The following is a 17,811-nucleotide window of genomic DNA, read 5'->3' as shown; positions in this document are numbered from 1 at the left end:
TCCAACTTAAAAGGAATTCTGAGCATCTTGGAAGACTTGCCCCAATTTTCAATATTGTGTTACTAGCTTCAATTGCAAACCCCCCTCCCCCACCTTGTATGGAACTAAACTAAACAAGGTTTGATGCCTTCAGAGCACTAAAGAGATATTAGCTAAAATTGACTGTGCTGTATGAATTACTTCAAGGCGATGATTCTGGTCACAGAACAGTGAGAAGGATGACAAGTGGAACATCAGCCATATCTCTTTTTAAAAGGTGTGAGCAGTCATGCAGGGAGGATTTGATCACTTTTGCTTTAGAGTCCATACAATCATCTAAAATTATGCTCAGACACTAAACAACCATTTCCATTTCAGAGAGTAAGCCACAATGGAAGTAACTTGAATTACCTACAGCTGCTGAATGTCAGCTTTTGTAGGGCCTGGGCGTGTGGTTGTGTTACTGCAGGCAGTGTGGCAAGTTGCCAGATGTCAGCTGAACCATGGTTACTGTTGGGGCACGTGTCCTTCCTTACCGTGCAGAAAATGCGAAGAAAAAAGGAAAAGTATGGCTTCTCTCAGTAAAAGAAAGTTATGGTCAGGGACTGCGGATCCGCTGCCGTATCTGTACTTCATCTCCAGCAAACCTGTTATTTCACCAGATTAACTACCACCTTTGTGGCTCATTCCAAAGATCCCACCATTTAAATCAAACTCCATTTTCTTTACATTAACAGCATTTTATTTCAAAATATATTAACCATTCTGTGCTTACAAAGGACTGCAGTGTGAATACAATATTAAGTTAAAAGCTTCTTAAACCTGCTACAAAAACCTTTTTTATTAGGAAGAGGACTGGTGCATACAATCAAAATTATTTAGTTTAAATACCTCTGCAGTCTACATGAGTACTTCTCAATCTTAACTCACACATTTTGTTCTGCCACAGATGGACACAGGGATTACATTTTCAATATTATACATGCAAAACCAGGTAGTGTACCAAAATCAACTATGGTAACATTAGTTTTGAACATAGTTCCATTCGTAAGATGTATCACATGTACATTTACAGACAAAATTTGAGTCAACAGACAACAGAAGTTATTGCTCCAAATCCCCCCAGGTTGTGGGTAGGAATGCAGGCTTTAGAACAAACTGCGCTCTGTAATGCAAAAGATCTGCTGTTAGATTTGAGTAAGGTCTAGCTAGCCAGTCTGAGGACACGATGTCAAAAGTTTCTTTGGATTTGGTTTGGTGAAATTTACCAAAGGGAAAAAACCCCCGCCTTCCCTAGTCTTCAGAACAAAACATCAAACACTAGTTAACATATAAATATATATAGGTAAACACCTAACAGTATAAAAAGTTGGTTTCCAACCACCACTGAAGCATAGAAAATTTGTTTTTAAAGGTCACAATCTGAACAAATTGTATGCTTGCGGAATATACCAGTGATGACACTGGAAACTGAAAACATCGATTTACACAGCCAGTAAGTCATAAACAACACAAAAATATTTTACTGACACTTCTTGAAAAGGCTTCAGTTTTGGGCTGAGACTGGCAGAAAGGAGGCAAAAAATTTGGATTTTGTTTTTCCAACCTTATGGCCTGGATGTCAGTTCTTAAGCTTAAGGAACTTTTGTTCTGTGGCTACTTTTTAGCTTTGTGATACCTCTTAGATTTATTCTACACCAATGCCATGAAAAGTTACTTTGACTTTAGGTCCTCATTGGATCATTGTATACAATAGTCAAGTGGCAAAAAGTGAGGCTAGGAAAAGAAATCAACATTTTCGCTCTAAAACCATCATGCTGAAAATTCTTCATATATATACGTGGATGCTAGAGCACTCACTCTGCCTTTGTTAGCTTGCAAATGCATCCTGCTGCAAGCAAATATGCCCTGCTTCTAACTCAGACCCAGCTCTGGTATTGCCACATAGTGCTATACTCAAAGAATAATCTCTAATGCAATGCAACATGAATTATCTTTGTCCAAGTCCATCCATATGCAGAGCACATCAAGGATGCATTTACTTGCCAATTAGCAATTCCTTCCTGAATTGGACATACTATTTCAGTATGGACATTCAAAGCATGCCCTTCACGTCCTGGAATCGATCCCAAATGAGGATCAAGCAATACTTTCATGTACTAAACTAGGTTCAAAACAAGATACCAGACAAGGTGTGGAAGAGGTTAAGAGACTGGGGAACTGAAGATGTATTTCACGACCTATTAATTTTGGCAGCTATTTAGTAGATTGTGTGCAAATACTTCCAGGAACAATAATCTCTTAGCAATGTATTACTAGATGGAAGAACAGCTTTTCCCAACTTTGTATTAACTACAACAAAACAGTTCTAGTCACCGTACCAGTATTTGCTTGGCTCTTCCCCAACCTTTATCAAGTAAACATTAATTTTAGAAAGTGTTGCTTATTTTCACTATATACAGGCACTATTTTGTTCTCAGATATCTTAAAAAACAAGATAGGACAAAATTTCAGTTAAAGTCTGAATAGGACAGACACTGCTCTTATTTATATAATGCTGCATATCAATACATACATTTACAATCCCAATGTAGAGTCCTGAACACGCTCATTACTTCTGGCATTGTTTCTGGTTTCAGAATACCAAGTTCATTCTCTACATTGCAATTTTATTATTTTTTTTTTTAATTTCCAATTTTATCACTTAAAAGCAACTTTGGAGATTTTTACCATAAAGTGTTAAGGTATTTTACTAGAAGTGACAGATAAACAGTATCAGGTTAAAGATCAAGCCTCCCTAATGTTTATTAAGAGTTTCAGGCAATTAGTTTTGTAGAAATAGAAATAAGGGAGTTGCCAAAGTATGCTTCACCAAAAATGTGTAAGAAATAATAATAGTAGTAGTAGTAGTAGTAATAGTAATAATAATAATAATAATAATCCCTTTGAAATACAAGCCAGGATAGAATTTATAAAGATGATGCATCCATGGATTTAAGAAATGCCATCTGTCACTCAGTAAAGATTATTTAATTGGGAAATCAATTTTCTATTGTAAAACTGCAAACTTCGAGGCAAACAACTGCATCTCTAGAAGAATGCTACCTCCATTATTAAACATAATGAATACTAATTCCAATCCCAACAGCTTTCAGTACCTTCTGAAGGAAGTTGTAGCTGGTACCAGAGGTAGTATCCATACAGGTGGCACTATCTGCAATGACAAACTTAGGCCAATATAACAGAAACACGATGACTGAATAAAGGCCATTGTGGGAGCATCTTCTACTACTGATGCAAAGCTATAGAGTCTCAGTAGAATAATGGTATTTTCCCATCCTTGGTGTATCATCAGACTTGTAGGAAAGGCAGTGCTCTTTGCAGTATTCTGTCACCAGTCCTAGGGGCTAGGAGCATAGCAATTCTGCTGGTACTTTTACTGGGGAACAATTTTATCCAGTTTTGTTTTTTCAGGTTTTCTGAGAAGCGATGTTTAACATTTCAGCCATGCACATATTTCAGAAGTTACACTGATACCCACAGTGTATAATACTGGAGACAGCAACCAATTTTCCCTACACAATGTTTTTTTTCTCATTTTGTTTGATTAAACAGATTATGGAGTTCCTAATCCAGTAATCACTGACAAAATACACTTAAGTATATCTTCCTCCCCAAAGTCTTGAAGAGAAGCCACGTAGTCCTTGAAATCAGACAAGCCTAAACCCTAGATGACCTGCAAATACATACCATTGTGCATGGAAATATCTGACTGCTATCTCCATTATTAGATATGTGGGTATCAATTTCATATGTATGACTATAATGTTAAACTTTTTTTTTTCTTTTACAAGCAATCTTTCAAAATAAATCATTACTGCTCCCAACCAGTCATGGTGCATCTGTGCTTATAGTCACCATACTGTAGTAAGGCTGGCAAAATGAATGTGTGCCAGACTCTCATCCATTGCAGTTTGTTGCTTTGTGTACTCAGTTAAGCCAGTATTTACAGTGACCTGAAGTTAACATGCTGGGCTGTAAACTGGCACACATTCACTTCTGCTAGCTCTGGTACGGCACAGTAACGTTCAGCTAAGGTACAGGAAGGAGAGGAAGGGCTAACTTAGTGCAAAAACCAGTTACCACTAGCCCTTTGACACCACGCTTATTTGCAACAAGCCTGATTTGCTAGGAGAGAATGACAAAACCCAGCACAGTTGTGTTTTACAATACCATGAGACCACATTGTCTTGGTTTACTACAAGCATTCCCTTCTGAATTCCAAATTGGTTTTGTTCAGACTGAGTACTAAATGTACTAAATACAAGTTCGTACTTGCTCCTGGAATGACTGTTCACAGTAAAGTTAAAGACCATCAACTCCTTGCCTGTAAGTATTATGAAAAAGATGGTGTCTCCTAAGAAAACTAGTTTAATGCCACTCCAGAAAAGGGTGCATGAAGAGTTCCCCTCCACCTTTTTTTTTGTTTTGTTTTGAAACCCACAAGCTATCTAAAAGCTTATCCCACTGCTGCAAACTGCTGCTGGCTTTTGCAGCTGAGGCAATATAACCAGGAACTGGTACATTGCAATGACCAGAAGCCAAAACGACCAGTTTGACTGTTTTCATATTAATGTGAGATTGATCTAACTAAACTGTTCTTAAAGAGGCTATGTTTTTTCAGAAAAGAATATAGATTGTTAAATATGCAAGGACAAGTTCTTCTATTTCTACTGGTAGTTAGACAGTTACTAAAGACAAACCCTAAATAATCAAGGTACACTTTTTCATACGGTGGTGTTTTGTTGTCTGTTTTGGTGTTGTTTTTTTTTAAACCATGGCAAAATTCAGTGAATATTTCATATTCTGAGAAGGTATTATTGGAGATTTTGTTTCTTTTTTTTCCTTTCTTTTTGGCAGTATACTGTTACTGTACTGCCACGGAACTATACAATTGGTTCCTCAATTAGGCATGGCACATAGCATGAACTTCTTAAACTACATTTACTGAGAAAGACTGTACTACGGCTGGTTCTTCATGGCAAGTCTTAGCTAAATTTCAAACAGGAAGCATCAATATGAAGCTTCATTTCAAAGGAGGGCAAACTAACAAGACTATATCAGATATGAATTCTCTATACAAAACGATCTCTCTTCACGTTGGGAAAGGAACATTTCAAAATAGCAATGATGTACCTTCTCAGCTGATTTTACTGATTTGCCACTATTGAAGATAACTGTCTGAAATACCATTTTAACCTTCACAGCAGAGACCCTTCTTTGATCTAAGGAAGTCAGGTGAAGGGGGAGGGAGAAGAGGAAAACTTAAAAACAAACAAAATAATGCTTTACAATGACTCTTTAAAATGACTATGTTAAGCACCATAGGAATCTGAAAGATTGTCTCAGAAATAACTGGGATAGCAAATGTGGACAATAGAAATGTCTTGACCAGTGAGCAAAGAGGAACAAGAGAAAACTGGAAATACATTAAGGATGCATATTTCTTGCTAGTAATCTTCTTTAAATGCTGTCTACAAGAAGCTATAATGAGAACACAACATTTCAGTGCAAAACCGTGAACTAAAAAAAGTAATATAATAAAGACGTTTCCCAAGTATCACGGTGGTCTCATTCAAGCTGGTGAGAGTGTTGCAGGAATACTTAGGGACGGCCTCAGGTTCTTTGTCATCCTCCACCCTAGCCAACAACAATTGTAAAAATGTGTTTCATTAAAGATTTGAAGTGAGCCACAAAACCAAGGAAATAAAACCACAGGACAGTTGCGTACTTCAAGCAATACATCCTTCCCATTCAGTTAGTTGGAATGGATGTGCAAGTCTTTCAGAATTTAAAATATTAAATGGGATGTTTCTGTATTTCAATGAACTTGAGTCAAACCACTAAATTAAGCCTGATTCTGTCCCCCAAAGACATACCTGCAAGTTTGCAAGTGGAAAAGTGGCATACTCAAAACCCCTCGTTTAAGCATAAAATTTCATCAGTAAAATTGCAGCAGCTAATTTTGAGAATCTGAGGAGTAGGGTATTTGTGTCTTAATAAGCAGCCTGTTTATTGCAAACCGACAGCAGGACTTTCTTGCTTAGTAAGTATGAGAGTACTTTCCAATCACTTTCTATGGCAATGTATTTTTATAAACAATGTAAAAATGTATGCAATACCATGAAAATAAGAGTCGTCCAAATCTATCAGTACTTCTGCAACTTGAGTAAAACAAACGTCTATATTACCAAGAGCTGTTTGTACACAAATTGTAGATATCCTTATCCCTAGATAAGAACAGATTTTTGTTCCAACAGTTGCATTACCATCAACAATAAATGCAAGGCATGCCTGTATTTTGTATAACTCATTATCAATCCAGCTCTGAAAGAAATTCAAGACAAATTACTAGAAACTGAAAGGTGGTTCTTTGGTTAAGCATGTGCCTCTGCTACTTTGTATTCGGGGCCTCACTGTATTTGTGGAAAAGCTGTTCAAGTATGAAATATCTACAAAAACCCCCACTTCCTATTAAAAAAAGGATCCATTTATAAAGATCCAGTGTGCCAAAATATTTCAACAATCAATACAAAAGGCCTTAAATGTCACCACAGCTGCAACTTAAGCAAAATTACATATGGAAGAAAAGCACTAGAGGAGTTTGGTGCTGTGACCTAGGCAACACACCATTTCAGGAATTTTAAAACTCTGTTTATTCTTAAGATATATCTTAATATATAAGATATATCTTATTAAAATATTTGGCCAGAGCCTTACATGGCAAAAAACCCAAACTAAACTAAACCAAACCAAAATCCATGCTCTTTCCCCTTCCTCTCTGGAAATAAACTTGAATTTGTTTGAACAGTTAATTGGACTCAGCCACAGCATTTGAAAACCAACATTAAACAATCCCCATTCAACTTCTTCCTGTTACTGGAAGCAGACAGGACAATCATGCATTACCTCTGCCCGAAAACACTTAAAGCCCTTCATTAAATTTAGCTGACAAGATGACTCCACTGGGATAATGAGTAAGCAGCAAAATACTATCAGATTTCACTGGAAATGAGGGCAAGATTTAAACTATTTAAACAAGTCCTCCTAATTTAATATGAGGAAACCCCACATTTAACAATTTGCATGTCTACTGACTTCAGGAAGATATTAGAAATACCAGTCTCCAACAACGTTAAATTTCAGTGCATATAAGAGGACAATACTTAAGTGTTATTATCAGTTACAGATGATGGTCGAAGCCTCAAAAGAAATACTTTTAAGGAGCAGCAAATAATTATATTCTACTTTCACTTAACAATGAGTGGTTTACACCTTTTTTGCTATCAGATTAACTGAGAATAAATATTTTGGAATTAGGTTTCTTTAAAGCTACTGCAATTTAATAACACAAATAACCCAATAAATAGAAGCCGAGTTAGTCATTTCAGCAGATGAGTTAATGACTCCAGTGGATATACCTGTCCTCTTAAGTATTCTTTTTATGAAGAGAAAAGGTCTTCAAGGTCTTCAACAAGGCAGTTGAACTGTCTGTTAGTATGCAAAGCCATGGGAAGCAGACATTCTCTCTTGAAGAGGCAAAGTGCACAATAACGTAAGGCCAGCAGATGTTCGAGAAGTTGTTTCTCCTAACACCCAAGCTATGCTTCCCTGTGAGCTGCCCCTAGGCACAGCTGGAAAGGTACAGAAGGCCATGGCTGTTGTGAACTCAAGACAGAAGACAGCGATTCTCTCGTGTTGAATAGGTTCAGCACAGCATCTTCATCACTCTGCAGCCATTTTCATCTCTTCAGGACTCTCTCTAGATGACCTGGGGGACAAGAGGGGGAAAAAAAAGTAAGACTCAAATCTGTTGAGTGATTACAACTATCTAGTTTCCTACAAATTACACAGGAATCAAACACACATGCAGATTTTTGTGTGTACTGTGGGAAGCTCTGTTGAGTATATGGAAAGTCTTGGAACATAACTTCTACAGGTCAGAGACTATGGACATGTCCAATTAGTGGTTTTTCTCCTAAGTTATCCACATGAAAGATGACGTTATTCATATAAATGAAGCAAAGGATTATTTCTGACAAGCACATAATCCTCTCTAGGATATATGTATGATGAGCTAACCTATGTAATTGAACAAGACAGTAGAGACATTAAAATGGCTACTGTCATTAATAACTTCACGATACGATTTCCAACTCTAATTAAGTATTCAATTAGGAGCTTATTCGTCCCATTTCTTAACTGTACAGTTTAAAGATACATTTCTATATTCCATGCTTGGTAACTTCAATAAAGATATTAATCAAGATCATACTTTTAATGGGAAAATGGCATCTAATGTTGTCTCATTTTTTAAATTCAAGTATGTTTATTTACGTTTTGCAGTGTTGTACAGTAACATATACAAATGCATTATTTGCAGGCAGGTCTCTTATTAAGAACAATGAACACTGACTATTAGATATCCACAAATAATAGTTTTACACAGAAAAAAGGATCTTAAATCATCTCCTAGCACAATGACAACATATGTATTATAGGATACAAAGGCATTATCAATGAATTTTCTGAAAGACTCTTCTGGAAGAAGCTGAGAGACATTAAACACACATTTCAAGTTCCGGTGAATACTTTATCACAATTTTTATTTCTAGAATACAGGATAGCTGAATCCTCTCCAAATACTTCAATACATGTGTAGATGTGTATGCACACTCATATATAAAAGTCATGCACACATTCTCTATACCTACGTGTACATACACTGATCCATGTAAAAATATAATGCATACATGTAAGACATTTATAACTTACCGGTAAATCTGTAATGGCCACGCTGCTTGTGATGGAGTGGGCACTGAATTTGTTGGACTCACCAACATGGCACTATATATGTTGGAGGCAACCACAAGTATACAAAGTAGAATCGGTCCTATGATGGCTCCTTCCAGTCCCAGGTAATATGCTCCACCAGCGACTGCAAGACCTGTCAGGTAAGGATGACCACCTCTGGAATTACGGCACAAGCAGAATAAAATCGAATTAAGAACAACAAACAACAATACTATCAATTATGAAATGTTTTATTAAGCTTAGAAAATGGCATAGCTAGCTATAAATACCCATATTTACACTATAAACCGCTGTTTGAATTACTGCACAAATATTCCAAGTTGTATTCTGTGCTACATTTGCACAACAGATCAAACAATGTTTTATAGCATATAATAATATCCACAACAGAGTAGCTACTTTATAGACATACGCTGAAGAATGTCTGAAGGAGTCAATGGCAAAAACATTTTCATTGTGAAAACAGAAAGATGATTGATCGCAAAGAATGTTCATGCTTTATTGTCAAGAATTTTTAATTTTAAGACAACTAGCAACATGAGCGCCCCTGAGCAAAGACATTAATTTACATGATGATAGCAACTTGCATTGCATCTTTCAAAGAATAGTTAGCATATATTCTTTAAATAAACAGCCATGTTTAAAGAAAGTCTCATTTTGTTACAAAACCACCCCTCAGATTCAGTGTTTGTTATCATTAGCTTTTAATGTTTTTAGATGAAAAGCAAAACCAGATTTTTATGAACAGAATAATATTTACTGGAAAGTTGGGGAAAATGGAGCTTTTGATAAGAGCTATTATGTCAGCAAGTAAGCCATGCCGTTTTTCTTTTCCATGTTTCAGTTCAGATGCACAACACAAATCCTATCAACAGCACTTACACAAAACTTGTTCATCATGCTTAATCTTTATAGCTAAAATAATGATGGTAATATGGAATTATATAGGAAAAGTTACATCTGAAATTTAGCACCCAATTTTCAGGCAGTCTTCATCACAACCATATGCGGAATGAGACCATGAAACATGACCTATTACATCATATACACCTCAATCATTATTACCTAGATCAAATTAAACCTACTGGTAGGGCCAGGTTGTTTTTGAGGGGACAGACTTGACCTTAAAGTTTCATGTTTCTCCAACTGCAGACACATGTTCACTTCTAAACCTTTAAAAACTTCAAATAATTTTTTTCAGCATTTGCATCAGTTTAAATGCTCTTCTGGTTAGTTTGCTAAATTAAACAACAGATGACCTGATGAAATAGGACTACAGTATAAATGTAATGCATTTAGAAAACCCTGCATAACCTAATTATAGCTATTTCAAATAGATTTAATCTAATCTGCAAGACAGCATGATGCTTACTGTTCTATTTAATGGGAAGAACACAATTTTACTCCATTGTCAGAAAATCTATTCCTGCCACATATATTTTCTGGACAGTAAACAGAGCCTGCATCCCCTACAGTCAAAAAATGTATTCTAGTAAGTGGAAGAATTATTGGCTGGTTAAATAGCTACTAGCCTTAAATTTATCCATGATTTATTGTTGGAAAAAATTCCTAATTTCATTATAGTTTACCTGTTAGCTTTAATTCACGCACAATAACTAGTGCCACAGTCTATGAAATTTATTACTAATATTGTGCATATTATCATTAGGTTTGCTCTGTTCAGTGTAATTCTATTTGGTGAACAAAAATACTACTTTCTAACTTAGCACCGAACTGAAACACTTAATGTCCTTATTCTACATTAATTATAATAAAAATCAGCATAAATAAGGGACTAGTACGAGCATGTAGCCTGGACCATGAAGTTCTCAATGCAAACAGTTTGCTAGGACTGTTTCTGATGATCAAGACTGAAGCAGTGACTAGAGGAGTACTGCCTTATATCTATATTGTACATGACTGTGAACACGTCTTGCACATACGAAACTTGACAGTTCGTATCTTTGCCAGCTCTGTTAAACAGTGCTGCTTTATCTTCTAATCTGAACTGCGTAAAAGGATTCACTAGATATTTTAGCAGCAGAAAATATCGGTGGACATTTCAGTTGCACTCCAGATACAACTGCAGACGTTGACTTTGTCTCCGTAGTTTGGAGTTTGTGTACAAACTCAAAGCTAAAACCAGGAGAGATTTCAAGTAAACAGAGGCAGCCAAACACCTAGCAAGATTTGCCAAGAAATCTGTGCCTCCCTCCCACAACAAGAAAACAGCACCGGCCACTGTCTCAGTAGAAGCCTATCTCCAGTTTTGCTATTTCCTCTGTCTCAACACATTTAAAGATCAATCCATAATCAATAGATTTTTACAGTGGGGTACGATGACACAACCAAAGGCCAGCTTCAAAAAGTCCTCAAAATTCTCACAGTCCATTCTGAAAAATTCTTTTTTTCAGGTCCCTAACTAGCTCATCGATTTCTTGTTTGTTCTGTAGTGTCATGTGGCATCAGGTGATGTAAAGGAAAATGCTTCACGTCTTTAGTCAGTAATTAGGTAAATAGCAAAGTCATTCTTAGAATTACTTTAGCAACCAAACAGTTGATTTTGCTGACTTTGAGAACGAGTTCAAGCCCTCTGAAGTGACAAAGTTCACAGAAAAGAAGCCTGGGAACGTAAACGCACTTAGGCCAGTAAGACTTCTTTCTATGAGGTATGCTTGAACATACTGTTCTGCATGCAGCAGAAAAATAAGTTTAAAGTGTCTATGACAGTTAAGCATTTTTACAATACTAACTTTAAAAAGTCTTCAATGTACTTACCCTGATATATCTGAATAAATTGCTGTATCTACAAAATAGGTTGGCAAGAGGTGAAAAACCAAGAGCAAAATGGCTTTGCATCCCTGTCCTTGCACAAGCCACAAATCCAGGACTGCAGGGATGGCTGCCCAGTATGTCCCCAGAAATGGCACTGCTCCAAGGATTGCTGCTAATGCTAGAGCACACAGAAGCAGAGGTGAGAAAAAGACCAGAGAAACATATTTCAAACTTTATTTACAGTTAAATTCTGACACTTTTGCCACACTGGTAGTCCCACTTCTGTCAACTGTTGCAAATAAGACACTGAAGAAGTGCCACATAGGGCCCTTGGTGTTTTATAGCTGTGGTTTAGGAAAAAAAGGAAATTACACTATTTCCCATACAGAAAAGCTTCACCAACTGTCAGTCATAAGGAGTTACTTCCAAAAGAGGCACCAAGTCAGAAAATTTAAAGTTATACCAATCACGCACATTTGAAACTTTTACATCACTACAAATTAGCAACTGTGTGCAAGAAAGTATACAAACATAAGTCCCACTGTAACTTACCGATCTCCTGTAGTGAACCATACTAATGTACGTAGTACTGTGAGAAACCAGGCAAATATAAAATCCGTGACTGATGTATTTCTGTATGCACCATGTACACACAGGGATACACCCTTCTGATTATACAAATACCTGCTGTAATCTAAAGTGATGCAGTACTGCTTTCATTCTAATTTAATGCAATGGGAATGAACACAATATAAAAAATAATTATGTTTTTTTTCTCTTTTTTGGTCTCATTAACCAGGAAGCAAAAACTTTCAAGAGTTTGCATGTAGTTTAAAGAAAAAGAATGATTATCTTCTAAGCATGTCTAACACAACCAATGCCTTTAAGGTAGCTGCTCCTTACAATACAGCCATTTCCTATTACATTGGGTTTTTGTTGCTTTACAGCTTCCCCTTTTGTTCCCTTGTACATGAAGGTACAAACTTTTTTTAATTACTATTACTATTCTTATTATTAGGGGAAGAGAGGCAAAAGAGGAACAGAGGAGATTATTTTTCAGTGAAAACTGTTCAGCCACTTCCGAAGCTAAGATTAAATAATAACAGAAAAGTAGAGGCTGGAAATACAGTCAGGCAACAGTACCGAGAATAAGACGCATGCCTCTATCATGCGTTTTCATGATACCACATCTTCCTGCATTTAGGCATCTTGAAAAATCAGCACCTGTCAACTATGGAAGAAACAAAAGCCAAGGCAGGCAGAATGAGGTTAAAACCTGGAAAGACTTGGACTAAATAGAAGGGAGAAAGAATTACATCCAGCAAAAGAAACAGACAGGAGAAGTAAAATAGCAGGCAGGGAATGTGAAAACAGAAAAAGGCAAGGCTCAAAGGTAAGACAGCAATCAGGGACTTCTCTCCACCCTGCCCATGGCCAGTTATCAGCAATGCTACATACATTCACAGGTGGAACTAAGGATTTTGAAAATACGAGCTATGAAAAGCTGTACAGTCTTCATGGAATAATTAGATCTATGGTAGTTTAATTTAAACTTGGAAGAAAAAAATCAATGCTAAGAAGTTCTTTGGAACCACTGTGCATATCACAGAAGTATTAAACTTGTCACAGTATTTAATCATGGGGTTTGAACAATAAACAGGAAATAAAAATGAGGTTACATATTGAACAGGGAATAAAGAAAAAAAAATCTGACTAGGTACTCATTAAGTTCATACCATATACTGAGTTCATCAATAGACTCAGGTGTTATGACAAAAGAGTAGCCAATCCTGTAATTAGAAACCGTCTTAAGATACTTGCACAAATCAACCATATTAAGGTTGCCTATGCAATAATAATTCTGATAGTTGCCAGCTTCTGATTTAATGTTTTCTAAAAAGAACCTCAAGACTAATCTTATCAGGAACATTTAATCCTACTGATCTTGTACAATAAATAATTATGCAATATTATCTATAAATAGATTATAATTGTTCAAAGTCTTACCAGATGGTATGAAGACTATGTTAATCCCAAATATAGTGTGAGTCAGCCAAGTGTAGAGTCCATAGAACCCAGCCATTTTGAGGGAAGCATCAAATACACCTCTAAAACAATCAAAGAAACTCTTGTTAAATTTTATAGGCAATAGGATTCTGGGAACTATAAAGATATACGCAAGCTGCTTTGAAAAACTGCAAACCTGTTAGTGCCACAAATAACTCAAAACGTAACACTGGACCCTTTATGCATTTGTTCCCTATGAAAAGAGTAAGCATCCTTCACATCGGTCATTTAAGGCATTTAGACACAAAATCCCCAGCTTGTTCTTTACTGGACAATGGGTTCCACAATAAACTCCTTGAAAGAAACTGCTCAAGCATCAGACCACATCCTCTGTCAAAAATAACCTTTTATCTACAAGAAGCAGTAATATTCTATGCACAAAATAGTTTTTCTTTGCCCTTTTCCACTTTTGTTTGTTCATTTTCTTTACCTGCTTACATTTCTATACCTGCTTATTCTCATTGGATTAAAACCGCTGGTCTGTGAAGTGAAATAGGCTGATTAAACTCTTTCTTTCCTACATACTTACATGGCTTTCTGGATGAAAATAATTGAGCACTTCAGACTCATTACTGGATTTTAGCCTCAATATCTTTATATTACTAGCTTTTAGTTTGCTTACTAGGTTACATTACTGAAAAACAAATAGAAAGTCTGGTAATCTAATTCAATCCTGCTGAATCTACATCCAACATGCTGGCCACAAAACAAAGTTCTCCTCCCTTAAGTGTGACCACAGATTCATGAGACAGCAAACAGGCAGCTAAGTGCTCTATCATTTTTACAGCGCTAGCACACTTACACATGTGGAGCGTTCTATAACTGAACTGAAAACCTGTGCCTTAGGACTATAGTCACAAAAATTATACTCTAAAATGGGTATATTTCACCATTGTATTATGCCAGTTTTTCACCCTAACTTGAGAAAGGCATGAAGTTTCCTCTAACTATTATTTTAGCTTGGATCAAAGTAACCAAACTGTCCCTGAGTTCCTCTCCTCAGAGCAGTCCTACCAGTTACATCATTGCAAAAGTGGTGGCGTGCACACTCCCTTAGCAAAGACAATTGCAAAGTTTGCTGAGGTTAACTTCCCATGACTTTACATTTCATGCTTGCAGTTATGCTGCTTGTGTCTTTGCAGTTTTGGGAACTCTGGCAGGAAGGCAGAGAGGACAGGAAGACATGGAACAGAAATCATGGAGCCAGATTAGTGGGAAGGCTTTAATTGCACTTGGAAGAGAACCCAGTCTGCACAGAAAATGGTCCTTTCTGGTACTAAAGCCTCTAAGAGCACAGTTTCTTTCCCCTGTTGAGTTGATAAAGCCTTCTAAAAAAGAAACCTTCTCTGCTATTGAACTAGTAGGTAGAGTCTTCTCTTCTGTACTACCAGCAAGAATTCCAAGACTCCCAGTTTTTGCTTCTTTGGGCACTATCCTCATTATTATTTCCATGGGCAGTTTGCATATTTTTGCCCTCCTTTCCCACCTAAAGGCATGCATAGATTCCCAAATGACTGCTGAACCAAAATTATCTCATTTAAAATTCACCCACTGGAAGTTATGAGTGCATAATAAACCTCACACATCAACACTGTTGTTCAAAATGTGAGATTCTCTTAACAGATTAACTAGGAGCAGCTGTTGTCAACCATTTTCCCCCCAAAAAGAGGGAAAGGGAAAATATGGAAAAAACAAGCTTTAAAGAATGACCTGAAAGAACAAATCCAACCTTTGACAGATAAATATTTATGTGGTGCGTGAAGGAGGGGAAGGAATATTTACAAATATGTGGTGGCCTCAGTGAAAACAGCCTGAATACTTTGCAGTTTAGATAAACTTCTATAATATTAAAATGGGAAATCACAGACTAAAATGTGTAGCATCTACAGATTTTGAACTGTGAAATAAACACTCACCTATAGTTTAGTTATAAGCAAATTAACCTTCTGGCATAAAAAAAAATTGGCAAGGAAGAGAGAAGACCTCAAAAGCCAAAGCCGCAGTAAGAATGCTAAATGTGAGTTTGTATTAAGAACTCAAGATGTTTTCATACATTAGCTACTCAAAAGTCATAATTTTCTGCATTTTCTGTGACATTTAATTCATGTCTGCTCTTTCTGAGGTTATCAAAGCAGCATAATATTTTTGTAACAAGAACCTGTTTATTAATTGAAACTGATTCTGTCAACCATCAAGTATAAACATCATACAAAAAGGGGGGAAAATAATCTATCAACATTTTATTTAAGGATAGCTTAAAAAACCAGAAGGCTAAATACCACTTTAATCCATCCGTGCAAATTATCTGTGGTAGGATTTTCAGAATTTAGAACATGAAAAATTACAACAGGGTCTTTGGCACTGGAAGCCTCCAGGCAGCTGGAGAGATGAAGCGCTATCTCTACTGCAATGATGATGAGGGTGCAACAAAAACCCCCCATCACTTCTCCTGGTTGCCCTAAAGATACATTTGTTCCCACTATACCCTTATGCTTTTGTGAAGACAACTTCCTCAGTCTTGTTGGTCTTTTAAATCTTAGACCTGTCCCATAGAAATCCATTTGCACTATAAAGAAGGTATCTCACAATTTCTGAAACTCTTCACTGGTGACACAATGTTTTCAACTTTTTTTAATGTAATTTGCCAGGTCCTTCCAAAACAAAACCAAAAAGAAAAAAAACCCTGCCACATATCCAGAACAATTTGTCTGAAGGAAGCATTAAATCTACATACTTAATAGCATCTGTGAGAACCCAGATTGCAACATGCTATATCTTCGAGTAAATATTTTTCCTATCAATCAAACAGGAACTGTGGCACAAATACATCTCAGTTGTCAAAAATATTTTAAAAGTGTCCTTGAAGTATCTCCTTATTTTTCCCATAAAGATGTTTTCTGTACTGTGGTAAAATTAACAAGGTCTTAACAACTTCTGTAAGTATGCCGCAAAACTACATTTCAGTATACAGGTTGCAAGGCAGGCCTCTGGATTGGGGCAAGTATCAGAAGTATCAACTTCACTTGAAATTAAAATATCCATCTACAACTACAGGAACAAGCAGTCATTTTAGATTTTCCCACAGAGAGTACAAAAGAAGGGAAGACAGTCTTATTATGGTAACTAAAAGAAAGACAACAAGCCAGAAAAAAGATTCCAACAGCCAGAATGAATTGCTGTGAATTTAACTACATTAGGATGTAACTGCAAAACCATTTCTTATTGCTAAGGAAGCATCCAAAACTGCCATTCTAATCTACACAGTTTTCACATTTCAGTTCAGACAAGCATAACTTTTATCCTCAGATTAATTTTATTCAAATTTAAATTCAGGTTCTGCCATGTCTTTCACTGATGTAGTCATGCAGCTTATAAGAAAATTTTACACTGTTAAGTCCATTACTCATTACAGATGCACTAGTAGAATAAGAGAAAAGTTAATCACGGACCAACAGGTATGTCTTGGTCTGATGTCATTCTGCAAGTTGACACGTAATATATTTCCATAGCAAAATAGCAAACACCTTTAGAAGACTGTACAGCATCTCTCTAGCTCCTTGCATCTAGCACACACAACTAATCATCTGAAAGGAGAAGGCATCACATAGTGCTGAGAAGCTGGGAGGTGCCAGTGGTCAAGCAAGAAGCGGGATGAGGCTATACCTAATTTCATTCTCCTCCTCTCCTTCACCTTTCTTTGTGGCTGCCTCAACTACTCAGAAAAAAGCACAGGGGATCCTACTTTGTGGCAAGTGTGGCCCAGGAGAACTCTACAGTCTCTGAAAAGTCATGTTTGTTACTTCTGTCAGAAAAAACAAGAATCGTATCTTAAAGTCTCTAGAAATTTATATCCATTTGACTTCATGGTTAAGGCAGCTAAAAAAAGTAATGCTGAAAACACTAACCAGAACCTTCATCAACAGTATGCTTCAGCTACTCTGCGTCTGTGATACCAGATCTTAAAGATGATGTGGTATGCTAGTGCAAATGCTGAATGAATTTATTACCATCTGTAAAATATAGACCTTCCTGGTGAAATTATGACAGTAAATTAATTGCATCTCTTAATACGTTATTGGCATACATAGAGCTTCCTTTTATATAGGAGAGTAACAG

At 36.6% G+C, this 17,811-nt stretch overlaps 1 protein-coding gene across 2 annotated transcripts in view; it reads right to left on the bottom strand.

The window, feature by feature from the left end:
• Window positions 1-702: 702 nt before the first annotated feature.
• TMEM245 (transmembrane protein 245) overlaps window positions 703-17,811 on the bottom strand; it is a 95,788-nt gene continuing 78,679 nt past the window's right edge. For both annotated transcript variants that reach the window (XM_075744693.1, XM_075744694.1), the window contains 4 exons: window positions 13,636-13,736; window positions 11,632-11,806; window positions 8,815-9,009; window positions 703-7,810 (listed from right to left, as the gene is read on the bottom strand). In XM_075744693.1, the coding sequence (XP_075600808.1) occupies window positions 7,765-7,810; window positions 8,815-9,009; window positions 11,632-11,806; window positions 13,636-13,736 (517 nt within the window). In that variant the 3' untranslated portion in view covers window positions 703-7,764. The remainder of the gene's footprint in view (window positions 7,811-8,814; window positions 9,010-11,631; window positions 11,807-13,635; window positions 13,737-17,811) is intronic.

This window comes from Balearica regulorum, chromosome 2 (assembly GCF_011004875.1).
Source record: "Balearica regulorum gibbericeps isolate bBalReg1 chromosome 2, bBalReg1.pri, whole genome shotgun sequence".
Taxonomy (NCBI): Eukaryota; Metazoa; Chordata; class Aves; order Gruiformes; family Gruidae; genus Balearica; species Balearica regulorum.
Note: the sequence above shows the minus strand (reverse complement) of the source record. Positions and strands in the feature narration are given on the sequence as shown.